General features: G+C 43.4%; 1 protein-coding gene across 1 annotated transcript in view; it reads left to right on the forward strand.

Moving 5' to 3' along the window:
• LOC126230763 (uncharacterized) overlaps positions 1-27,249 on the forward strand; it is a 436,134-nt gene that overhangs the window by 360,141 nt on the left and 48,744 nt on the right. Inside the window, exons 23-24 of the mRNA XM_049942407.1 lie at positions 2,942-3,121; positions 26,031-26,185. Coding sequence (XP_049798364.1) covers positions 2,942-3,121; positions 26,031-26,185 — 335 coding nt within the window. The remainder of the gene's footprint in view (positions 1-2,941; positions 3,122-26,030; positions 26,186-27,249) is intronic.

Genomic DNA, 27,249 nt, shown 5'->3' on the forward strand with positions numbered 1-27,249 from the left:
TACCTTCATCCATCTTCAAGCGGCTACAGATATTTTATCACAGCGTCAAAAACGTTACCAGCATGTGAACTACACCTGTAATTTGTTGTGGTGAACCGTGTTTCGCTTTGCATTGATTGTTTTGCATTTCTGGACGAATAATATTTTGCTTTTCTAAATAATATGTGTGAAGTACGTGCCTGAAGCTACAATATGTCATGAAGAATAATGTAAAATTTTCGTGTGCCACAGTTGATTGTGTAATACATGCATGATGCTTCTTCTCAAACCCTTTTCCCTTCCTCCCACAAATGCAGAATAACCAAAGCGAGACGAAACGCCGTTCAGTAGAACAAATTATAGGAACCGGCCACCTGTTGCTGCCAATTCTGACACTGCAATAAAACAAACCTGTCACGAAAGTAAACTAAAGCTTCTTGAAAGCAATTGTTGCTGCGTTCTCCATCCACTATCGTCAAATAAATTACTATGTTGGATCCGTTTCGGCCAGTGTGTGTGCTAACAACTATTTGCCGTTTCATTCGAGCAAAATATCTTCAGTGGTCTGGAAATACCGGGTTTTCCGCTGTTTTCATTGCTCATTATCTGAAATGGTAAGTTTTATTGTCCACTAAAAACTACCTTTTACTTTCAGCTGACCTTATTCTTTCCCAACTGGTGATCTAATAACACTGTCTACATCATTATGTTCTCACTGCGAACTGCACAACTGACACTGAATTTCTTTTTCGTTATTCTTCCTCAGCATTACACATTTACGGAGATGGTGAAGTTCATTATGTAAAGTTTTGTTATAGCACTTACTCGGTTTTCTTGGGATAGTGTATTATCGATGCTTATGTCCCCAGTTTCATATAATAATTGTGATATTTTCAATCTCCCATGGTCTGGCGTACTAAACGCGTGAGCGAACGGACTTATTACTTTCAGATCTTGAAGAAGAACACGAAAAACTTATGTTCGTTGCTGCATTGATAGAATTTGAGGAACTCAAGTATTTGCGAACCAATTCTGAACATAAGAACACAAAAAATTGACAGTTTGAAGCTGGTGAGGAATTATGGATTTCCATATGAATTTGAACATGAACACCTATCCACATAATCACACATATGAACACACACCCACACAAAACATACCTTTACATTGTGGTTATCGGAATTTATTATCACATTTGAAGTGAAAAAAATACGAAAAGTTTAAATATAGTTTCTCAAGACAAATTCCAATGTCAGTGTGAACTAACGCATTCCTTACCAAATAGCGAACAATATTTAGAACATACAACATCTATCTGTTTCATGCCGGCCGCTGTGGCCGAGCGGTTCTAGGCACTTCGATCCATGAACCGCGCTGCTGCTACGGTCGCAGGTTCGAATCCTGCTTCGGGCAAAGTTGTGTGTGATGTCCTTAGGTTGGTTAGGTTTAAGTAGTTCTAAGTCTATGGGACTGATGACCTCAGTTGTTAAGTCCCATAGTGTTTAGAGCCATTTGATTTTATCTCTTTCATCATCTGTTATTATGACTTTATATATACAGGGTGGAGTGCGGTAAATTGCTGATTTGGGAATGAAATAAAAAAAATAATGAACACTTAGAAACTTAAATTTTATTTTTTTCATATTGGACAATAATGGAAGTTTCTAATTATACGATTTAAACAATACATCTGGCATATGTCTACACTCATAATCAACACATTGCCGCAGTCGTTTTCTGAAATTTCATGCACTCCTTCAAGCATGTCGTCTGGTATTCTTGCAATTTAGCCTCAATATTGTTCTGTACGTCTTCCAGGGTGTTGGGACGGTTGCAATACACCTCTGACTTCAGGTAAACCCAAAGAAAAAAATCGCATAAGTCTAAGTCCAGTGATTGTGCGGGCGAGTTGAGATCCCCCGTCCGAGAGATAAGCCTTCTAGGAAACGTTTAGCTCAAAAAATTCGTGGTAACGCCCGCTGTGTGTGCAGTGGTACCGTCTTGTTGAAATCAGATATCCTGCAATTGCATTGCCTCGGAAGCCGGCTGGAGAAACTGTTGCAGCGTAGTTAAGTAACGATCCGAATTCAGTTACAGCACGGCGATTTTCCTGGAACAAGTAACAGCCAATGATGCCTACTCGTGATATGGCGCACCACACGGTGACGCGGTCTGAGTGCAGGGGTCTCTGGTGAAATCTCCTGGGGTTCGTGTCACTCCAGTGGCGCATATTCTGTGTGTTTGCACAGCCACTGAGGTGAAAATGTGACATCATAAAAGGACACATTTGCGTCACGGGGTATGGTTGCAAGCATGTCTTCACAAGATGTTCTTCGTGTTACACAAACCCGTACTGACTATTGCTGGACCACGCATACTTTATATGGGTCAAAATTCAGTTCATTATGAAGAATCCGGTGGAGAGAACGTCTTGAAATGCCAAGAGAAAGTGCCTATTTCTGAGCTGAGCGTTTCGGATATTGCAGTCCTGCTGCTCTAATTCGTTCGTCATTTTGTGGTGTTGCAACGCTTCTCTCAGGTGCTCTTCGTACAGATGAAACATCACCTGTTGCTCTGAAGGCATTCACCCAATCTGGAATTCATTGCCGTCCAGGAACACGTTGGTGTGGGGGTACTGCAAAGCGCAAACGAAAATCACGCTGCGCTGCAGTTATCGAGTGGGAATTCGAGAAATACACATCAGCACAAAACGAGCGCTCTTCACGTGTCCACTGCATTATCGAAGCTGAACACCAATTGAATACAAACCTCTCGTCAGTCAGTGTAAACTACGCCCACTCTCCCCTCTATTCGACCAACAGTGCCGCCACAAGGTGAATCCTAAAAAAGCCGTTTACCACGCTCCACCCTGTATGATCTATCAAAAGATAAATCTGTCTTCGTGCAACCTGTTACTGTGCCAAGAGCGGCGAAATGTACAGCCAGACTGCATTGTTCGCAGGTATAATCGAGAAGCTAGACTACCTGAATGATCTTGGAGTGTCGGCGATATGGATATCTCCTATCTTCAGGTCGCCGATGGCTGACAACGGCTACGACATCTCGGATTACAGGGACATCGATCCAATTTTCGGAACTATGGATGACTTCGACGAACTTCTGGAAACAGCGCATAGCAAAGGTACGACTCGTTCTGCATGAAAGCCGCGCGGGATTAGCCGAGCGGTCTTGGGCGCTGCAGTCTTGAACTGTGCGGCTGGTCCCGGCGGAGGTTCGAGTCCTCCCTCGGGCATGGGTGTGTGTGTGTTTGTCCTTAGGATAATTTAGGTTAAGTAGTGTGTAAGCTTAGTGACTGATGACCTTAGCAGCTAAGTCCCATAAGATTTCACACACATTTGATCATTTTTCTGCATGAAAGGCAGAGTATTTCATTCTGATATCGACTTACCACCAGACACCCGCCCGGACAGCCGTGCGTGTTAAAGCGTCGCTTGCGGGATGGGGTGGTACGCCGACCACATCTCACTAGGTCTGCCTCAGTTACACGATTCATAAACATTTAGAAAAAAGTTTCGCTCACTTTCACACGAACAACACTACACACAGGCAGTTGGGGTGCACACATTCCGTCCAGGGGTGGTAGGAAGGTGCAGGGAGCGTTGTGGGAGGGGTGCTGAATGGGGTGGCGACAGGAACGGCATCCTGTCGCCCCTTAAATGAACCATGCCAAATCCGTTAACAGTCTTGCTGACTGTGCGCCGATGCGGGGTATGACAAAAGATTTTGACTTACCACCAAACAGAAAGAAGATCGTGATAATCTTCTAAGTTTATTGCTGTTTTCTTTGCCCTTCTTTGCGTCACCTTGTTTAAGTTTTTCTTGTTTGCAATTTAAGAAAGTCATTCACGTTGCATCTAGGCTTGATGTGAGAAATTATTCAGACGCGATCATCCATGTTCTGGTGCTAGTATTACCCTAGAATTTAATATCTTACTTGCATCTGCTTTCCTTTACTTCGCAAATCACGTTTACAAACATAAGCCAGCTAAATCCTACAAATAACTTCGTTGGTCCATCTGTTATCCGTGTAATCTTCATAATTGTATCTTCCACTCCACCTTGTCCCATGATCTATTCGTCTGTATTCTTTTCTATCCTAGTATCTCCGAACACCATTTTCTGCATTGCATACTGATCGGCTCGATTTTTGATTGTTTTCGTATTACAGTTACATGTATCATTGTCAATCAAAACAGGTGAAACACATTGATCGTAAATTTCCAAATACAATGGTTGTCCAGAAAAAAAGTTCCGATCGGTCGCGAAATGGAAATCACAATGAAAACCAGTAATGTTTTATTTGCAACAGTTAGGTACACCTTCCACATACTTCTCTACGTAGTCGCCGCTCCAACTTCGAGTGTTTTCAGAGTGTTGGATCAACTTTCCAATATCCTCGTCGTAGAAAGCGTCCGTCTGTGCTTTCGGCCAGTTATCTGCACTGGTCTGCAGTTCGTTGTCTGTGGAAAAATTTTGTCTTCTTAGCCAGCGGTTCTTGCGAGCAGAGATGAGACTCAGGGGGAGCCAATTACGGACTGTACTGTGGGTGATCAAACACTTCTCATCGACAATGCTGCAGGAGTGTCTTCATTCCCCCTGCAGTGTGCGGCGGAGAACTGGCATGAAGAAGGAACTGCTCGACAATTGTGTTATGTGGGCTGTTTGACACAGGCGAAATCACTAACCAGGCACTCATACTCGGCGGGAGACGCTATTCCCTACACATCTTTAAGTGCTCACTGTTCACTCAGAACTGAAAAGACCGACACGACACCATCGACGGGCATACTAGAGACACTGCCCAACACATATGTGCAAAGCTTTACCGGATTTTCCGAGTGGTTTCCATTTCGCTACCGATCGGAACTTACTTTCTGGACATCCCTCGTACATCGAAAGCTTAGTTTTGGAAGTTCTGTAAAGTTTGTAAAAACCATTCATTTTAACGGATGACAAAGCGGGACCACATCAAACAGTGAAGCTGGAGGAGTTCTTGGAACGTGAGGATATTCTGAGATTGACTGGCCTGCTCGTTCTCTTGGCTTAAATCCTATCGAGCACGTGTGGGAAGCGTGGGGGAGACACACTGCACCACATCCACATGCACCACAGGCCATTCAACAACTGCCAAATGTGCTGGTGGAGGAATGGCAAACCCTACCAAAACACTCCTTACAAACTTCGTGGCCAGCATGAGAGCACGTTACAGACCATGCATTACCGTCCGTGGTGATAATACACCCTACTAAGAACAAGCAGATGTCCTCAGGACCACCATCTTGAAACGCGGTAACTTCAGTGTAATTACTGCCACTGAATGTGAAAATATCATTTCTTTTTGTCTCACTGCGTATTTGTTTCAGTTTATTTCTGTACGTCTACATTACTGTACTCGGAGCTTCACCACCTTGAAGTACCGACTGCTGGACAGCTGCTTCAGATGATCTTTAAATGGCTTAGTCACCACCATATTTAACACTTTGGAGCTGCAAAGTCATGTTTTCGACAATGACGATCTGCATTTAATTCCAGGATCTCTGCTTTTACTACTGGTGTCAGATGCACTTTGAAAGCACCAAGGATAAACATTCCGCCATTCTTTAGAAAAACATTTGGCCTCCTACTCCACACTGTAATGAGCCAGTTTATAACCAACTCCTTGTTCATCCATCGTGTTTCGTTGCAGTGAAATATGACACGAGGCGGCAGTTCTTCGTTTGGCATAGTTTTACAGTTGAGGAAGTCGCAGGGTCGTATCATCTTCCATCGGCAACCACTCGCAACATCAAAGTGACTCGCGATTGCTCATTGCCCGTGGTGCCAACCAGAGCATTTTTGGCTTCTTATTCTGCATCTGTTGCACTGGATCGTATGTTGAAGTAGATATGAGTCTTGTCAACGTTCCTGATGTGCCCTAAGCTGTAAGCTTGTTCCTTTCTCAGTCATATAACGTGTCGCTGATCCTCAACGAACTTCTCCACATACGATGCGGGAAGACGCTGACGTCACAGCACAAGTCCATTGCGCCACATCGTACACCACCTAAAGCTGGCTTCAAATTTGGCCACCGTGTTCCTCTGCAGACTCAAGTGCTTCATTTCGTATAATATCGCGGGAAACTGCCATACCTTCTTTACGTTTCTGGCATCAAAATGCCACTAATTCTATTTCAATATTTTCGATACTTCCACTCCGTGGACTTCTGAAAGCTTTCGTGTTTGGCTTTGCTTTTTTCAGATTCCTTTGTCCTTTCACCACTTCCGGACATTGCTTCTGTGACTCCATAATCCCTCGAAACTGTTTCTGCACACCGAACAATCACTGTTTTGAAATGTGCGACGTAATAGCGCCTGCATCCTGTCGAAAATTCGATTTTTGTGAACGTTGTTCCACACAACGATTCATCGCACACTTTACTGCGCAGTTTACGAGTGGGATCTCCAAAGACAAACAACTGACAAAAATTACGCGCACCGAACACTTCCTGCTACCGTAAAAAAAGTGCTCAAAGCGCATTCGTACGTTCAAGTTTAAAGCGGTAAGCAAAGCAGAGCTAGAGTTTAAGCTTAATACTAGCTCGACGCTATATTCGGTCACGAAAAGAAACACTCCACTCTTGGCGGAAGGTGCGGCCGCGGCTCCCGGTATACCGGAGCTGGTCCGCTCTGAGGTAAACGCTGCGCTTCGCGATAAAAACAATCTCGATCTGATAGCAGGCACTATATCAGATACTGTAACGGCAGCAGTATTGGCCAAAATGCGTGAAACAGTTGAGGCCAATACTGCCGAAATTACAGCACTAAAAAAAGTCTGTGTCTGAATACGAGAAAAAGGCACGAGAGTTGGAAGTGAAACTATCTGCCGCAACTGACGAACTAGAACAGTACCAAAGGCGAAATAGCCTACGACTGTTTGGAGTAGTAGAAAATAAGGAAGAAGACACGGACAACCTGCTTATACAGGTTGCGCGTGAAAAATTAGGCGTTGAAGTGACCAAGGCAGACATTCACAGGAGCCATCGGGTGGGACGAAAACTACCAGGTGCCACCAAACCTCGTCCAATAATAATTAAATTTATCTCGTACCGAAAAAGGGCAGAGATCTTTACCCAGAAGAAGAAGTTAGCAAGGACAGGGCTTACAATAAGGGAAGATCTGACACACGAACGGCTAAAGATTTTAAACAGTGCCATATCCCATTTCGGTCTTCAGAATGTGTGGACTCAGGATGGCAGAGTAATCATTAAGACAGCAGCTGGAAAGAAGACAGTCACAAACATGACAGAACTGAATAGTATTAAGTGAAGCTACTCGAGCCAAAAGTGCAAACTTAACACCATTTGCAAATTGTAACAGCCCTATACTCAGATATAGTCTTGTAATTTTATAAATTTTGTAATTATATCCATATTTGTACCTTCAACTAATTGTTTTTGTAACTGTATTAACTTTCACTATTTTTTTGTGTCTGTAGCTCTAACCATTACTTAATTTTAGTTACTGCTAATACTTTTTTCATTTTCTCAGTTTATTCTCTTCCGTTCCGAATTAGTTCTATTGCAATTATTAGTCTCTCCATTAGTTCATTAATCACCCATCTCTTCGGTTTAAACTGTTCATAACAAAAATCACTATCAGTATCACTTTAGCAAATTTCAATCTAATTGTAGCTTCCTACGATAATCACTACCAGTATCACTTTAGTAAATTTCAATTTAATTCTAGCTTCCTACGATAATCTATTAATTATTAAGCTTACTTCTCTCTGCTGGCAGCATCGGCCTCTTAAATCACTCCCTTTTCCACCCTAAGCTGTTTCAAATACGCTAATTACATTTCTCCTCTTACGACAGAGGATACACAGTGACACACAGCCATCACTATTTTGGTCATATTCTCCTTGCACCGAATACCACTAATCCATTTTCTATACTCCCGCAACCTCAGGAAATCTGTAGCAGTCGCCTTTCTTTCGGCACTCGCGGTGTCACAAACAGGGCGCGCAAAATCTTGGACACCCCTGTGTTATGTCCCTTGGCGGAAGCAGCGGCCAGTGCCCCTCGCGGCAGGTAGTGCCTAACAAAGGGACAAACCAGTCTGCCACCCTACTTCAGGCTGCTCAGCGGAACGCGTCAGAGCTTTTAGCAGCTCACTGCAACATCCAGTCTTTACCTGCACATTACGAAGAACTTAGCCTCCTCTTCAACCAACTAAACTACCACGTAATCCTCTTATCCGGAACGTGGTTGAAACCACACATATCCTCTGCATCTCTTCATCTCCCAGGGTACACATTTCTTAGGGCAGACAGATCAAAAAAGCGAGGTGGCGGGGTCGGCGCGTATATACGAACAGATCTCAAAGCGAAAGTCTTATGTACGTCAAATCCTGCTGAAGAAAAAGAGGCTGAATTCATGTTCATTGAGATAAATATACAAAGTCGGAAATTCTTGACTGGCGTCGTGTACAAACCGCCAAAAATAAGCTCAATGAGTTCCTTCCAGTCGGAATTACATTCACTTCAGTGTCAATACGAACATGTCATCGTAATGGGTGACTTGAACATAGACCTGCTAAGAGACACTCCCTCCGCAATAAACCTAAGAAGACTGTTTAGTTGCAATAGCATGAACATTCTTCCATTACAACCTACACACCATATGGCGCACAGTCATACTCTTATAGACGTAATCGCAACGAAACAGACTGACAAAGTAAGAGATGTTGGTCAAACATCGGCCCCTGGCCTCTCAGCACATGATGTAATATTCCTGGCCTACTCTGTGCAGCCCCCAAGGATCAAATCGCGTTACATAACTTGTAGGAACATGAAACGTATTGACCTTGACGCTCTAACAGCCGATTGCTCAGAAATCTCATGGCATCAAATAATCAGAAAACCCACAATCGACGGCAAAATTAATGAACTTGGTGATAAACTCACTGCCCTCTATGACAAACATGCACCTGTGCGCACAATCCGTGTAAGAAGATCTCCTGCTCCATGGCTGACAGCTGCATTACGTCAAATGATGACTAATAGGGATGCTGCCCACAGGCGTTTCAAGGCAGATCCAAAACCCGAGCGTTTCGAAGAATATAGAAAGCTACGGAACAGAGTGAAACAATGCATTCGCAATGCTAAAATCAGGCACGCTCGCTCCCTTGTATGCAGCGATCTGACGCCCACGACTCTGTGGAAGAATCTCCGTAGCTTGGGGGTCGGAAAGGCAAAATCGGAAACTACTTTTCATGTGTCAGCTAACGAATTAAATGATTTCTTCTCTGCACCTCTGAATACCAGCACAGCTCATAATTACCGTCCACAAGAATCCCCAAACAGGATAACTAACAACGATACCTTCCATCTAAAACATGTAACAACAAATACGGCAAGAAAAGCAATAACGAGAATCTCTTCTGATGCAATAGGCAACGACAGTATCGGTATAACCATGATTAAGAATGTTGCCGATATCTTAGTACCTGTCTTAACTGACATATTTAATTTTTCCCTCGTGAACAGAATATATCCCACTGCATGGAAAAGAAGCCTAATTCGACCCATCCCTAAGATCGAAAACCCGCAACTGCCTAGTGATTACCGACCAATTAGCATACTGCCTGCTGTTTCCAAAGCACTTGAATATATTGTTCATGACCAAATCACTGAACACTTGCATGAATTCAGCCTATATGACAAATTTCAATCCGGTTTCCGTAAACATCACAGCACAAACACTGCTCTAATTAAAGTAACTGATGACCTGAAATATGCCATCGACAATCGAAAGGCAACAATATTGACGCTACTGGACTTCAGCAAAGCTTTTGACACTGTAAACTTTGACATATTGCTCAGAAAAATGCAACAGCTTAATTTCTCTGATAGTGCAATGAGATGGTTTGAAAGCTACTTAAAAGACAGACAGCAATGTGTTGTCTGCGTAAATGAAAAATCTTCCTGGAAACATGTTTCCTCGGGAGTACCACAAGGATCAGTCTTAGGACCACTTTTGTTTTCTTTATATGTAAACGATATTTCGTCGGTTCTGTCCTCCTGTAAATATCATTTCTATGCCGACGACCTCCAGCTCTACCTAAGCGTCAGACCTGAAGATGTAAACACTGCAATCGCTCAGATGAATGATGATCTGTCTTCAGTAGTGACCTGGGCGAAAAACCTGGGGCTTAAACTAAATGCAAAAAAGACGCAAGTAATCTTAATAGCCCATCATAAATTAATAAGTTCAGATTTCCGCGAACGGCTACCTTCTATTCTGCTCGACGGTACTCCAATACCATATCAGAAAACAGTGAAGAACTTGGGTGTAACTTTGGATGAGCATCTCAACTGGGCGGAGAATACAGTCGCAGTGTGCCGAAAGACGTCTGCTTGTCTCTATGCTCTCAAAAAGTTTCGGAACATATTTCCGCAGGACTTGAAACGCCAGCTCGTGCAAGCACTCGTTCTACCGAACCTCCACTATTGTGATGTGATTCAACAAGGCATGAGTAGTGAAAACAAAAGACGGCTAGAGCTAACCATGAATGCCTGTGTGCGTTACACCTGCAACATTCGCCGATACGATCATGTTAGTGCTTCATACTCCGAGCTAGGGTGGCTGCGGCCGGACAAATTGCGTGACTACCACACTCTATGTCTACTCCACCGACTCCTCGTCGCGCAAGCACCCCAGTACCTTGCTTCAGAGATTAAAAACCTGTCATGTCATCATAATCGAAACACAAGGTCACTCTTATTTGGTATCCTAACTGTGCCCACTCACAAAACAAAAACTTTTGCAAACTCCTTCTCAGTTGCCGCTGTCCGCCTCTGGAACAAACTGCCCCTTACCTTGCGCAAAATTCAATCTCCTGCTGCTTTTAAGAGGAAGTTGAAGCATTTCCTACTATCATCCTCATAAAGTTCTCCACAAAATTAATGTACAAGGGCAATCCCCTCATCTGTCAAATAGCAAAGCTAGCGTCTCCTATCTTGCTCCTGATATGCCTTCCTCTTCATCTATCTCTATTAGCCACGCACTCTTCTTTTCCTTTATATTTCCTTAATTATGTTTTCATCATGTCTCTCTATTCTTCTCCTCCCTTCAGCATGAGTCTCCCTCATACTCTGCTGCCAGCACTCCTATCTCAAATCTGTCTGTTCAATAATGTCTAATTATAACAGTACTTGTGATCTAAGAATATAAACTCTATATGTATGTATTTTTCCAGGTGTACCTTTCAAATTGTTTATTTAACTTTTTGTACTAGATGTAGTTTAACATGCCTACTAAAACATATGAATGTAAAATAAGTAGAATGCCTGGTTAGATGTAAGAGAGGGCCTGATGGCCTTAATCTTGCCAGGTTAAATAAATCAATAAATAAAAATAAATAAATAAATATGCCTCAAGTGCAAGACGACCCCGGGTAAAATCCTCGTTTTGGTCTCGGATATGTAAGGTATATTGTTCTTCTGTGTATATAATTTCAAACAAAAATCGTATACTCAGCTGTGCGAAATTATGTCACTGAAGCTACTATCCCCACGAATCGAGCCGCTGGAAAGATCTTTCTCGTACCCTGAATGCCAATCATCCCAACCGATTTACCCATTCGATTTAAACGAACCGGGGTTTAGTTTGCATTAACAATGAAGAAGGTTCAAGGCCGGGCACTGAACTACGTTTGTCGGGAGGCTATCTGCGAACGCCTCCGCGACAAGGTGAAGAGCACTTGAGAAGAACACACTCATCTGTTCCCAGACCGTTATATAACTACCTCTAGACTACTACGATTACCAGGCAATCTTGGAATATATTTAATATATTTTTTTCAATTATTTTTTTCTCTATCTCAAGTAATAATGTAATCAGGAACCAACTCAATTAAATGAAACGTGTGAAAATAAGATACGTTTATCGTGCTATCATCAAAACATTGGAGTGTTCTCTTATCTCCAATTACTTTCAGTGGCACAATGGACTGCTTCAGTGGTGCAACAACTCCTTGTCACTGTCCGCCATGAATTGCTTCGATGTCTTCCTTCAATCCGACCTGGTACGGACCTCAGACACCCGAGCAGTATTCAAGAACAGGTCGCACCAGCGTCCTCTATGCGGTCACCTTTACAGATGAACCACACTTTCCTAAAATTCTCCCAGTGCACTGAAGTCAACCATTCGCCTTCGCTACAACAGTTCTCATATGCTCTTCCCAAAAACTGACCTACCCTCATGACAAAATACCAAACACTTTTTTGATTACTTAATGAAAGTGTGTAGCAACTCCTCGTTCAACTGACAGTCAAAGTCAGTGATTACCGTTGAACAACAGTATCCTTATAACCAATTTAAAATTAATGCGTTAATGCGGACGGTAAGCAGAACCAGTCATGGTTATTCGACTTCTAACTCCAGTTTCTAGGTATTCTCGTCGTTTGGCAAATTTCAAAATACAAAGAATTAACTAAGTAAAAAATGTTTTTTACATGGTATCGTGATACGTGTGGTGGAAATCCTCACAACTAGATACGTGTCACACTATTATTATGTGCTACCACTTAGAACAGTTATAGTATTATTTGCTAATAATTCGTAACAATCTGTGCTGATAGTGAATAAACGGAACAGCCTGCATCTCTGATTTCGTAATTCTGAAGGCTGTTTGTTGTATTTGGCGTATCTGTGGATTATAACATAGATGCAACTAAGAAATGCTTCCTTGCCGACGGTACATTAAAGATATATAAGAAAGCCTATTTTTATACGACGTATTAGAGTATTACGTCGCGAAAAGGAGATGTCGGTATACAAAAACGTTTGTTACACAAGAGTAAACTGATGTGCAATCCAGTAAAATTCTGAGTTAAATCGTTGCTGTAGTAAAGTAGCTGCAGTTAAGTGTAGCGCGTCGGATCACCAGGGCACAAAATGAACTGACGTAACGTGACAGTACAATCTCTGAGGGCAATTCACGAACTGAAGGCAATGTTTTAAAACTAAACTTTATACTGGGAATTTACTACTGCAGATAACATTGTTTAAATAATGAATTTTCAGTGTGCAGCGGAGTGTGGGCTGTTTTAAAACTCCCTGTTAGATTAGAATTGCGTGCAGAACCGCGACTCGAACCTGGCACCTCCGTCTAGGATCGGAAATTCGTTCTGAAAACATCCTCTAGGTTGTAGCTGAGAAGTTCCTCAACAATATCCTTTCTTCGAATAATGCTACGAGGGTTGTTCGGAAAGTAAGGAACGATCAGTCGCGAATTGGAAACCACAGTGAAAATCAAAAGTGTTTTCTTTGTACGTTTAGCTACACCTTCCAGATACTTCTCTACATCTTGACAAGTAAAAACACCTACAGCCGCCCTTATGATTTTATTTTATTTTGTCGCTACCAGTTTCAACGCTTCAGTGCGTCATCTTCATGCTGTGTTTGATGCGCTACAGGTTGATATGATCCCCATGCATAACACATCAGTTGTCAGCATTACACAGATAATGTGTCAGCACTCCAACCACCAACTGCCAACGGACTCTGGGTTTTGCAGAGTCTGTGACTGATGATGGAACATATCGAGTCATAGTTTCCTTCGTTATCAGTTGGCGTCCTACCAAGTATCGTTGCTACGCTTACTCTATAGTAGCTCCAATAGAGGGCAGCTTTCATGTAAATTAGACTCTGTCATTTCTCCTCTGTTTTTGAAATTTTTATACTGTGCTTCTTTTACATAATATTTGAAACATCCTTGGTTGTTAAGTCTACGACAAAAGTTCTAATAATTATATATTTTTATTAATGGAGTTCGCTGAATGTAGTCATGTCTCACAACCATTGGTTACCAGTGACGTTTTCTGGAGGTGGTTCGCGGAGCTTTCGCTGTGCCTTGTTCAGCAGAGTCCTTCACGCCTCTACGGAACGGCTTGCTCCATGCCACCGTCTCCTGCTGTCACCAAGGGGTATATGAGCCAAGGATTTTATTATTTTATTCTTATGATTGTATTCAAGTCCTCTGATCTCTCAGAAAGTGCATTACTATTTTTGACACGGTAAAATCACCTGACGACGATCCTGTAAGACATGAAAAACCATTCACCAAACTAAATAAATAACGTACATGCTATCAAGACTGCTGTTATTGAAATAATTTTACATTACTTTTATCGAAGACTGTTTTTTCAACGAGAATTGTTAAAAAAAATCTAACTAACATAACGATCTCAGGAAACAACTAATAATAATAAAACTAAGGCTAACGGCCGTGCATGTCTTATGGAAGTATAAATTAAAAAGACACTTTGTAAGTATGTACTGGACATTTTGTCAGAGTATAGATTCGATGTTAGCTTATGAAGGGAAAGTGTGTTACGTGGAGCACTGCCCTCTCCCTTTGTTAAACCTTCAAAAGAATCAGATACAGATAGCTGCCACCTCTCCTCAATACACCAGTATCAAAAGTAGCAATAGCATTTGATAGGTGTTACAAGGAGCATCCCATTTCTTACTTTGAACATTGAGGAAAACAACTGTGTTGGCATAAGCTGTCTTCAGCACACCGGTCAGCAAAGATGTAACGTGAAGATCGATAGTAGGCGATGGATCAAGCGCACCTACCACGAGAGAGGCCAGGGACACACTGACAAGCAAGAGGCCGCCAACGCCCTCTCGATGCAACTCTTCAGGCCGCCACTGCTGACCGGAGAACGTCACTAACTCACTTAGGTTATGACAGTACATAGCGGCCGGATTAGTGTTGATAGTGGGTGTAGTACTTTACCAATAGCGAGGCTGAAATTTGTAGTAGCAAGATTACCGATATTGTCTGCAAGAGCACTATTACAGATGAGCTTCTACCATCTACCATGGACTCTATTAAAGTTAAGTAGCAGCTGTCTGTTCATGTAAATAAAGAACAGTGTTAATCCACGTGGGCATTTGGAGAAGTATGTGCCGAAAAAGTGGGTTACGGACGGAAAAGACCCACCATGGTTTAACAGCGCAATTCGGAGAATGCTCAGGAAGCAAAGACAGTTGCACTCGCAGTACAAGAAAGATCGGGAGAATGAGGGCAAAAGTTAGTAGATATTCGTGCTGCTGTAAAAAGAGCGATGCGCGAAGCATACAACCACTACCACCGTCATACCTTAGGAAAAGATCTTGCTGAAAACCCAAGGAAATTCTGGTCTTACGTAAAATCGGTAAGCGGGTCGAAGGCTTCCATCCAGTCACTCACTGCTCAGTCTCGCCTGGCAACGGAAGACAGCACAACGAAAGCTGAAATTTTAAATTTAGCATTTGAGAAATCTTTCACGCAGGAGGATCGTACAAACGTACCGCCGATTGAGTCTCGTACAGATTCCCGTATGGAGGACATATTGATAGACATCCCTGGGATTGTGAAGCAGCTGAATGAATTGAAAATAAATAAATCCCCAGGTCCTGATGGGATTCCAATTCGGTTTTACAGAGAGTACTCTACTGCATTGGCTCCTTACTTAGCATTTATCGCGAATCCCTTGCCCAACGTAAAGTACCGAGCGACTGGAAAAAAGCGCAGGTGACGCCTGTATATAAGAAGGGTAGGAGGACGGATCCTCAAAATTACAGACCAATATCCTTAACATCGGTTTGTTGCAGAATTCTCGAACATATTCTCAGTTCGAATATAATGAATTTCCTTGAGACAGAGAAGTTGCTGTCCATGCATCAGCACGGCTTTAGAAAGCATCGCTCCTGCGAAACGCAACTCGCCCCATTTTCACATGATATCTTGCGAACCATGGATGAAGGGTATCAGACGGATGCCATATTCCTAGTCTTCCGGAAAGCGTTTGAGTCGATGCCCCACTGCAGACTCCTAACTAAGGTACGAGCATATGGGATTGGTTCCCAAGTATGTGAGTGGCTCGCAGACTTCTTAAGTAATAGAACCCACTACGTTGTCCTCGATGGTGAGTGTTCATCGGTGGTGAGGGTATCATCTGCAGTGCCCCAGGGAAGTGTGGTAGGTCCGCTGTTATTTTCTATCTACATAAATGATCTTTTGGATAGGGTGGATAGCAATGTGCGGCTGTTTACTGATGATGCTGTGGTGTACAGGAAGGTGTCGCCGTTGAGTGACTGTAGGAGGATACAAGATGACTTGGACAGGATTTGTGATTGGTGAAAAGAATGGCAGCTAACTCTAAATATAGATAAATGTAAATTAATGCAGATGAATAGGAAAAAGAATCCTGTAATATTTGAATGCTCCATTAGTAGTGTAGCGCTTGACACAATCACGTCGATTAAATATTTGGGCGTAACATTGCGGAGCGATATGAAGTGGGACAAGCATGTAATGTCAGTTGCGGGGAAGGCGGATAGTCGTCATCGGTTCATTGGTAGAATTTTGGGAAGATGTGGTTCATCTGTAAAGGAGACCGCTTATAAAACACTAATACGACCTATTCTTAAGTACTGCTCGAGCGTTTGGGATCCCTATCATGTCGGATTGAGAGTGGACATAGAAGCAATTCAGAGGCGGGCTGCTAGATTTGTTACTGGTACGTTTGATCATCACGCGAGTGTTACGGAAATGCTTCAGAAACTCGGGTGGGACTCTCTGAAGGAAAGGAGGCGTTCTTTTCGTGAATCGCTACTGAGGAAATTTAGAGAACCAGCATTTGAAGCTGACTACAGTACACTTTTACTGCCGCCAACTTATATTTCGCGGAAAGACCACAAAGATAAGATAAGAGAGATCAGGGCTCGTACAGAGGCATATAGGCAGTCATTTTTCCCTCGTTCTGTTTGGGAGTGGAACAGGGAGAGAAGATGCTAGTTGTGGTACGAGGTACCCTCCGCCACGCACCGTGTGGTGGATTGCGGAGTATATATGTAGATGTAGAGTTGTAAAATGAGGATACCAGCTACCCATAACAACATCCTCTCCCTTGCTTCCTTGGTACAACAACAATACCACTCTGGAAAAATAATCTCCTATTAAGTCCTGATTAACCGACTTGTTAATATGTAACATACTCTCGCGTTTTTTATTTCTATAAAAAGATCAATGATTGATTTCATTGAGGTTGAAATACTGTTCTGAAATGCTTGGAGGTTTACTCTTCTTCGTACAATAATAACCAAATCGCCTTCCAAAACCTTCTTCAAATGTTGTTTTAAGATTGAGGCTGTATCAGCTGTTCAGGGAAATCATCTCATATTTGATGTACTTTTTATTTAGTACGTAACATTTATTAGTTCAGTAAAATAGCCTCTGCCGTGTCTTCAGCACGTATTTCACGGCTTGTACAGAGTAGGAGTAGTGTGGCAGTAACTGTGCAGCTATCTTCACACTTTGGTGTGCACATATAGTAACACTGAGGTGAGCCTCCGAAATAAAGCAATTCCCAAAGAGTGCCCTTCGGTTGTCCAAAAGATCTTGTATTAATTTCACTGTCATTGTCGTGACATCTGACAAAACGAGTCCCTCGTCTAGTAAGTGATTTCCTGGCAGTAGCAATAACTGATACATTACAGAAGACCTGTAGATCTGCATCTTATAAGGAATACATTGTAATTGCTGATAGACTCCCATGTCGCATGCAACACAATGCGTATTCCGGCTCCGTCCAGTTCTTTTTTTACTTTTTCTGAGTGCTCACTAGTGCTTGAGACGACGAAGTTGTAATATACTGGTTGCTTCCCTGCCGCAAATAAGCTGCTGGCCGATGTTAATTTATGAGCACATACAGAACCTCTTCGAATGGTTGAAACACTTCTCCTCCAGTTCTCATTAAGCGCCTCGTCCATGTCTGGAATATGGAACGGCCGGGTAACAGATGCATCTGCCTCCTCAGATAATCGTATGTTTTGGGAGAAACCAAAGCAGATTACGAAAACCGTCTTTTCAGTTAGTCTTGCGCCAAACTAGGCGCCAGTTCAACTGGTAATTCATACTATAGTAATGCCATAAACATAACCGAAGGCAATTTTATTCTAAACATTGTGTCAACTGTTCAGCGTATCCCAGGGAAGACGTGGCGCTCATAACACTTATAGTCCACTTGGGCGGTTCTACAGGAAATTGTCAGCCTGCTGCAGAGGAAGACTCACATCTGTCACCTACTGGCTGAGTTCATTAGTAGAGGCTGCACATATCGTTTGAAGTAACGTCATAGCTTCTTATTAACTTTTGTAAACTATCTGACGCGGAACAGTACTTTTCTTTTATTATCAGTTCGCGAGGGAGCAGAGCGCGCTGTTGGAAGAAACATTGCACAGTCTGGAAGTGGCAAGAGAGCGTCCTAACTGGGAAACTTTGGGAGGGAGTTTTCAGTCCCAGCGTTCACCTTATGAGCAAGGGAAGCCTCCCGAAAAGCTTGGTGAAACTGGGGGAATGGAACTACTGTCATTTATTTCCGAGACAAAGTTAAAATTTGTGTATGTCTATGTGTATATACACTCCTGGAAATTGAAATAAGAACACCGTGAATTCATTGTCCCAGGAAGAGGAAACTTTATTGACACATTCCTGGGGTCAGATACATCACATGATCACACTGACAGAACCACAGGCACATAGACACAGGCAACAGAGCATGCACAATGTCGGCACTAGTACAGTGTATATCCACCTTTCGCAGCAATGCAGGCAGCTATTCTCCCATGGAGACGATCGTAGAGATGCTGGATGTAGTCCTGTGGAACGGCTTGCCATGCCATTTCCACCTGGCGCCTCAGTTGGACCAGCGTTCGTGCTGGACGTGCAGACCGCGTGAGACGACGCTTCATCCAGTCCCAAACATGCTCAATGGGGGACAGATCCGGAGATCTTGCTGGCCAGGGTAGTTGACTTACACCTTCTAGAGCACGTTGGGTGGCACGGGATACATGCGGACGTGCATTGTCCTGTTGGAACAGCAAGTTCCCTTGCCGGTCTAGGAATGGTAGAACGATGGGTTCGATGACGGTTTGGATGTACCGTGCACTGTTCAGTGTCCCCTCGACGATCACCAGTGGTGTACGGCCAGTGTAGGAGATCGCTCCCCACACCATGATTCCGGGTATTGGCCCTGTGTGCCTCGGTCGTATGCAGTCCTGATTGTGGCGCTCACCTGCACGGCGCCAAACACGCATACGACCATCATCGGCACCAAGGCAGAAGCGACTCTCATCGCTGAAGACGACACGTCTCCATTCGTCCCTCCATTCACGCCTGTCGCGACACCACTGGGGGCGGGCTGCACGATGTTGGGGCGTGAGCGGAAGACGGCCTAACGGTGTGCGGGACCGTAGCCCAGCTTCATGGAGACGGTTGCGAATGGTCCTCGCCGATACCCCAGGAGCAACAGTGTCCCTAATTTGCTGGGAAGTGGCGGTGCGGTCCCCTACAGCACTGCGTAGGATCCTACGGTCTTGGCGTGCATCCGTGCGTCGCTGCGGTCCGGTCCCAGGTCGACGGGCACGTGCACCTTCCGCCGACCACTGGCGACAACATCGATGTACTGTGGAGACCTCACGCCCCACGTGTTGAGCAATTCGGCGGTACGTCCACCCGGCCTCCCGCATGCCCACTATACGCCCTCGCTCAAAGTCCGTCAACTGCACATACGGTTCATGTCCACGCTGTCGCGGCATGCTACCAGTGTTAAAGACTGCGATGGAGCTCCGTATGCCACGGCAAACTGGCTGACACTGACGGCGGCGGTGCACAAATGCTGCGCAGCTAGCGCCATTCGACGGCCAACACCGCGGGTCCTGGTGTGTCCGCTGTGCCGTGCGTGTGATCATTGCTTGTACAGCCCTCTCGCAGTGTCCGGAGCAAGTATGGTGGGTCTGACACACCGGTGTCAATGTGTTCTTTTTTCCATTTCCAGGAGTGTATATGTCAGTATTTCTTGCGTATGTGCATTTAATCTGTTGTATATTATTAAAATGGTATTCACGTAGAGGTGATAGTTGTAAATAACGGGAACACACACAACAGTGAGAGACGTTAAAGCTGGCTGTGTCACTTTCTGCTACTCGTACATTGAGCAGCCTGAATCTATTGTTAACCCTGCTATTATACAGCGCTTCCAGCGTTGTTAATATTAGAAGAACTGTTGTTTTACAGTGTACCACCCGTTGTTTTACAATGTACCAGAGCTAAAAGATACAACTGCTTACGATCAGTACGCAAAATATACAGAATGACAACACCACGGGTCACTGCTTAGCGCAATGAAGAATTGAAATCTGTGGCATTCCTATCTTCCTGGTCAGAGGACACTGACCATTTCCAGTGTCTTAAAAAGGAGTTGCGTGCCTGTTACATCTCTACCTTGTATCTTGAACGCAGCTAATGCACAAAAACAACAGTGAATTTAGGGCATCTCATTGTTGAGTCTCTTCTGACAGCCTGCGGAGCAGAAGAAAAGAATTGCTTTTACTTATTGATTGCCCACGTAGATTCATTTACTCTTGAACAAGATATTTTACGAAAGCATGGTATGGTATATAGTCCCCCCCCCCCCATGAACCATAGACCTTGCCGTTGGTGGGGAGGCTTGCGTGCCTCAGCGACACAGATAGCTGTACCGTAGGTGCAACCACAACGGAGAGGTATGTGTTGAGAGGCCAGACAAACGTATGGTTCCTGAAGAGGGGCAGCAGCCTTTTCAATAGTTGCAGGGTCAACAATCTCGAAGACTGACTGATCTGGCCGTGTAACATTAACCAAAACGGCCTTGCTGTGCTGGTACTGCGAACGGCTGAAAGCAAGGGGAAACTACGGCCGTAATTTTTCCTGAGGGCATGCGGCTTTACTATATGGATAAATGATGATGGCGTCCTCTTGGGTAAAATACTCCGGAGGTAAAATAGTCCCCCATTCGGATCTCCGGGCGGGGACTACTCAGGAGGACGTCGTTATCAGGAGAAAGAAAACTGGCGTTCTACGGATCGGAGCGTGGAATGTCGGATCCCTTAATCGGGCAGGTAGATTAGAAAATTTAAAAAGGGAAATGGATAGGTTAAAGTTAGATATAGTGGGAATTAGCAAAGTTCGGTGGCAGGAGGAACAAGACTTCCGGTCAGGTGAATACAGGGTTATAAATACAAAATCAAATAGGGGTAATGCAGGAGTAGGTTTAATAATGAATAAAAAATAGGAGTTTGGGTGAGCTACTACAAACAACATAGTGAACGCATTATTGTGGCCAAGACAGACACGAAGCCCACGCCTACAACATTAGTACAAGTATGCCAATTAGCTCTGCAGATGACGAAGAAATTGAAGAAATGTATGATGAGATAAAAGAAATTATTCAGATAGTGAAGGGAGACGAAAATTTAATAGTCATGGGTGACTGGAATTCGATAGTAGGAAAAGGAAGAGAAGGAAACGTAGTATGTGTATATGGATTGGGGCTAAGGAATGAAAGAGGAAGCCGCCTGGTAGAATTCTGCACAGAGCACAACTTAATCATAGCTAACACTTGGTTAAATTATCATAAAAGGAGGTTGTATACATGGAAGAAGCCTGGAGATACTGACAGGTTTCAGATAGATTGTATAATGGTAAGACAGAGATTTAGGAACCAGGCTTTAAATTGTAAGACATTTCCAGGGGCAGATGTGGACTCTGACCACAATCTATTGGTTATGAATTGTAGATTAAAACTGAAGAAACTGCAAAAAGGTGGGAATTCAAGGAGATGGGACCTGGATAAACTGAAAGAACCAGAGGTTGTAGAGAGTTTCAGGAAGAGCATAAAGGAACAATTGACAAGAATGGGGGAAAGAAATACAGTAGAAGAAGAATGGATAGCTTTGAGGGATGAAGTGGTAAAGGCAGCAGAGGATCAACTAGGTAAAAAGATGAGGGCTTGTAGAAATCCTTGGGTGACAGAAGAAATACTGAATTTAATTGATGAAAGGAGAAAATATAAAAATGCAGTTAATGAAGCAGGCAAAAAGGAATACAGACGTCTCAAAAATGAGATCGACAGGAAGTGCAAAATGACTAAGCAGGGATGGCTAGAGGACAAATGTAAGGATGTAGAAGCTTACCTCACTAGGGGTAAAATAGATACTGCCTACAGGAAAATTAAAGAGACCTTTAGAGGAAAGAGAACGACTTGTATGAATATCAAGAGCTCAGATGGAAAACCAGTTCGAAGCAAAGAAGGGAAAGCAGAAAGGTGGAAGGAGTATATAGAGGGACTATACAAGGGCGAGGATGTAGATGAAGATGGAATGGGAGATATGATACTGCGTGAAGAATTCGATAGAGTCGAAACAAGGCCCCGGGAGTAGACAACATTCCATTAGAACTACTGACAGCCTTGGGAGAGCCAGTCCTGACAAAACTCTACCATCTGGTGAGCAAAACATATGAGACAGGCGAAATACCCTCAGGCTGCAAGTAGAATATAATAATTCCAATCCCAAAGAAAGCAGGCGTTGACAGATGTGAAAATTACCGAACTATCAGTGTAATAAGTCACGGCCGCAAAATACTAACCCGAATTCTGTACAGACGAATGGAAAAACTGGTAGAAGCCGACCTCGGGGAAGATCAGTTTGGATTCCGTAGAAATATGGGAACACGTGAGGCAATACTGACCGTACAACTTACCTTACAAGCTAGATTAAGAAAAGGCAAACCTACGTTTCTAGCATTTGTAGACTTGGAGAAAGCTTTTGACAATGTTGACTGGAATAATCTCTTACAAATTCTGAAGGTGGCAGGGGTAAAATACAGGGAGCGAAAGGCTATTTACAATTTGTACAGAAACCAGATGGCAGTTATAAGAGTTGAGGGACATGAAAGAGAAGCATTGGTTGGGAAGGGAGTGAGACAGGGTTGTAGCCTCTCCCCGATGTTATTCAATCTGTATATTGAGCAAGCAGTAAAGGAAACAAAAGAAAAATTCGGAGTAGGTATTAAAATCCATGGAGAAGAAATAAAAACTTTGAGGTTCGCCGATGACATTGTAATTCTGTCAGAGACAGCAAAGGACTTAGAGGAGCAGTTGAACGGAATGGACAGTGTCTTGAAGGGAGGATATAAGATGAATATCAACAAAATCAAAATGAGGATAATGGAATGTAGTCGAATTAAGTCGAGTGATGCTGAGGGAATTAGATTAGGAAATGAGACACTTAAAGTAGTAAAGGAGTTTTGCTATTTGGGGAGCAAAGTAACTGATGATGGTCGAAGTAGAAAGGATATAAAATGTAGACTGGCAATGGAAAGGAAAGCGTTTCTGAAGAAGAGAAATTTGTTAACATCGAGAATAGATTTAAATGTCGGGAAGTCGTTTCTGGAAGTATTTGTATGGAGTGTAGCCATGTATGGAAGTGAAACATGTACGATAAATAGTTTGGACAAGAAGAGAATAGAAGCCTTTGAAATGTGGTGCTACAGAAGAATGCTGAAGATTAGATGGGTAGATCACATAACTAATGAATAGGATTGGGGAGAAGAGGAGTTTGCGGCACAACTGGATCAAGAAGAAGGCATCGATTGGTAGGACATGTTCTGAGGCATCAAGGGATCACCAATTTAGTATTGGAGGGCAGCGTGGAGGGTATAAATCGTAGAGGGAGACCAAGAGATGAATACACTAAACAGATTCAGAAGGATGTAGGCTGCAGTACGTATTGGGAGATGAAGAAGTTTGCACAGGATAGAGTAGCATGGAGAGCTGCATCAAACCAGTCTCAGGACTGAAGACAACAACAGCATGGTATATAGTAATAGAATTTTGAACAACTTTATGGTAATGTTACCATTTCATCAGTTGAGGACTGACTTTTATACTCCATTCAGTGAGATAAATTTTCATAAAAGCATTTTCTTATCTTCCTAAGTATTGTGTATGATATTACGAGTGAAAACATACACTACACCCTCAGACTTATTGTCACATCAGTTCAGGGTAAAACCTTAACCTGTCGACTATTACCTACATAGTTTTCGTCAGGACCAACTGACTGTCGAAATCGCTGCTATGGTGGCCTCATATAGGCCAAGGACGGCCTCTCATTGGTTGGTGATTACGTCGTGCTGTCGCAGATGGTGCCAGCATCTGCCCTGGTAGTACCACCACTCCAGCCGTAGCTATATAAGGCCATCACAGCAGCAGGTCCGAGCCCCCCCCTACCTTTTATAAAGCCCTTCAAATCCTTGAACGCCATGCTCTCCTCCTCGCCTATCGTATCCGTCTCCCCTCCCCCACACGGATCCTGTACGATCTCATTCCATTACCCCACCTCCTCCTTTTCCTTGAAAGGATACGGATCCTGTACACCTCCCACAAACTCGATCCTCCTCACCCGCTTGTCTCGCCCATCCTCTCCCACCCCCACTTGCTGCCACGCCTGTATTCCCACATCCCACCCGGTCTCCATCTCTCCACCCTCCTTACCCTCTCCCAAGGTGGCTTCCGCCAGCTCCCCCTCCCTGATGATGTCCCCTCCATCTACCCCTCCTATCAACTTTGATCCTCCTCCCCCCCACTTCCTGTGTCCTTTCCTTTAGGCACCCTCCCTCCCTTCTCTCTCCTTTTCCCCGTATCCCCCTTCCTCCACCACTCTTCCCCCGGCTTCCCATCCCCCTTCCTCCCTTCCCCCTATCTCCCCTGCCCGTGGCATCTCTGCTCTCCCCTCTCCTACCCCCCCCCCACCCTCCTCCTCTCTTGGCAGGTCCCCGGACTCGTACACTCTCAGTGGTCTTTCGCGCGGCGGAGATCATCGCCATCAGTGTCTCGTGTGTGTGCCTCCGTTTTGTGTTTCACATGTGCCGTCGCCGTCATCCGTGTTCTGTGCGCCGTTTCAACAAGTGTTAGTGTTTTTTCTCGTCCAGCGTGAACGGCTTCATGTTTATTGTTTTTCGTATCTACATCTTTTGCCCGCCGTTTTTACTGTATTATCTGTGCCACCTATATGTCGTGTTATTGTACCACTCAAGGCTGAAGAGCAGCGTAATATGCTGCTGCCAGCCCAACTTGTATGAGGTGATTAAAATTACAATAAAGAAAAAAAAAGCAGGTCCGACAGTCAGATGCTCTCCTATTTTGGCTGGGAGGTGAGATAATTAACACCCCAATTTTCTTCCTTACTGGGGACAAAACCTCCCTAAAAACCTTAGTAATATTCTTTCTTATTCGTCATGCTCATTGTGATTTTTATATGTTACAGTATATTTTCCTCTTTTAAACACCTTAGAAGTTGTGCAATCCTGGATGTATTGTTTGTACCGCTCTAGAGATAGCGCTTGGAGGATATGGGTATATGTACCTCAGAAAACTTAGATTTATTAATGGCTATTTGAGGAGTTCTGTTTTTATCGTTTCTGTACCAATTCTTCATAGTCCATAGTTGCCTGTTAATTGTATCACTAGAGAATAGTAACTTAAGATAAGCAAAATAGCAAAACTCTCAAGTTAAACCTCAGCATATACAGTTACCCCTGACTCAAACGAGCTCATTGTTCGAAAACCAGCCCGCCGTTCCCATGACGAATGAAATGAAAAGGAAAAAAAAAAAGAAGTTACTCTTGACGAAGACGATTGGGTTAACTGTCGAGAACTCGAGGTTTTGTCCTGAATTGACGCTGCAAGATGTCCGTGAATGTTTTATATAATTGTGCTGTCATGAAAGACTTCGTTCTCGTACACTACACTGGTGTAATGTTCTACATTATTCATTATTTGTTTCACAAACAGGATTTGCATGTCATATAATCATCACGTACAAAGACAAATATGCGGTGAAGTAAAATTTTTGTAGAATCAAAGATTTTAAACTAGTGTATCTACAGCGTATCTATGTCATTGTTATCGTTAGATTTAGGAATAAAACTACAGTAATTATTTCCGTCACAATGCATATAAGATTTGAACTAAGATAAAATATATGACACATTGACTAATGAAGTACGTATATGAAAAATTAGACTTCTTCTGGCGAAATTTGTATTTCTGCCAGTTGACTCTACCATTCATGTTGGTGAAGATAAAGCTTGACAGTGTTCTTGTTATTTCAGGCATCAGAGTACTCCTCGACTACGTGCCCAACCACACTAGCGATGAGCACGAATGGTTTATCGCTTCCAGCGACCCTACGCACGAAAACTTCACGAGGTATAAGGACTACTACGTATGGGTGGACGGGACTGAAGATTCGCTGCCAAATAACTGGGTAAGTTGTACTCATGTGTTCAGAATAGAGATTAGCAGCTTGTGTGTGTACGTAATAACACAGCTACATCTGCAAAAGATCTCACGCAAGAAGTTGTAATACGGCATGATTAAAAAAACTTTATCCGATTTCAACAGTGGTATTAATTACAATGAACATCGAGGCTCGGGTCTAACGTGTAAATTACCGTAATCTAGCTCAAAGGCACAGATTTAGCTGCAGGTATCACTTTTTAATCGATGAGATTCAAGAGAAACAGGTTCAGTTCTTCGGGCGAACTATACAAAGAAATTCACAGCATAAAAAATGTTTACTACACTGACTGAGAATTGCTAACGAACACAGACATTGTTGGACAGGAATAATAACAAGCAGTAATGGACGAGATGAAACACATTACATACATAATACAAGCGAAGTGGCATATTTATAACGAAAAATAGTACGTGTGTCGTCACAATGGAAAGCAGGGTAACAGGCATAAATAACGTTCATGTTTGACACTGATTAGATTCCCAATATAATGGTCAATATCGGACTTTAAGCAAGGAATATGTGCTCCTCGGGCACGAATGCAAATTTTCCACCTGTTATTCATGCTAGGTACCAAACTCTTGAGGGTTTCTCGGTAAACATTGTTCCACTTCTCTCTCAAAGCGCAAAGCAGTTTTCAGTTGTTGCACGGTTCTGGGGGTGGGGGGGGGGGTCTTCGTTGAGAAACACGTCTGCCAGGAGCATCCCAGGCATGCACTATAGGATTTAGGTTCGGGGAGTACGTAGTCCATTCCGTACGTTCAATATCTTCCTTTTCCACTGTGTTCGACTCCTGTGTGGGTAGGCATTGTCGTCTATAAACAGAAAATGGGAATCTAGCGCACTCCTAAACAGACGGACATGATCTAGAATAATTCCCTGAAAATACCGCTGTGCTGTAACAGTACCTTGAGCAAAGATAGGCAGCGTGTTTGACCATTGTGCATAATTCCTCCCCACACCATAGCGCCTAGGTCATGCCGATGACGTTATGAAGATTCTGTGGTGTGTAACGTGTTGCCCCCTCCCTC

This window comes from Schistocerca nitens, chromosome 1, assembly GCF_023898315.1.
Source record: "Schistocerca nitens isolate TAMUIC-IGC-003100 chromosome 1, iqSchNite1.1, whole genome shotgun sequence".
Lineage (NCBI taxonomy): Eukaryota > Metazoa > Arthropoda > Insecta > Orthoptera > Acrididae > Schistocerca > Schistocerca nitens.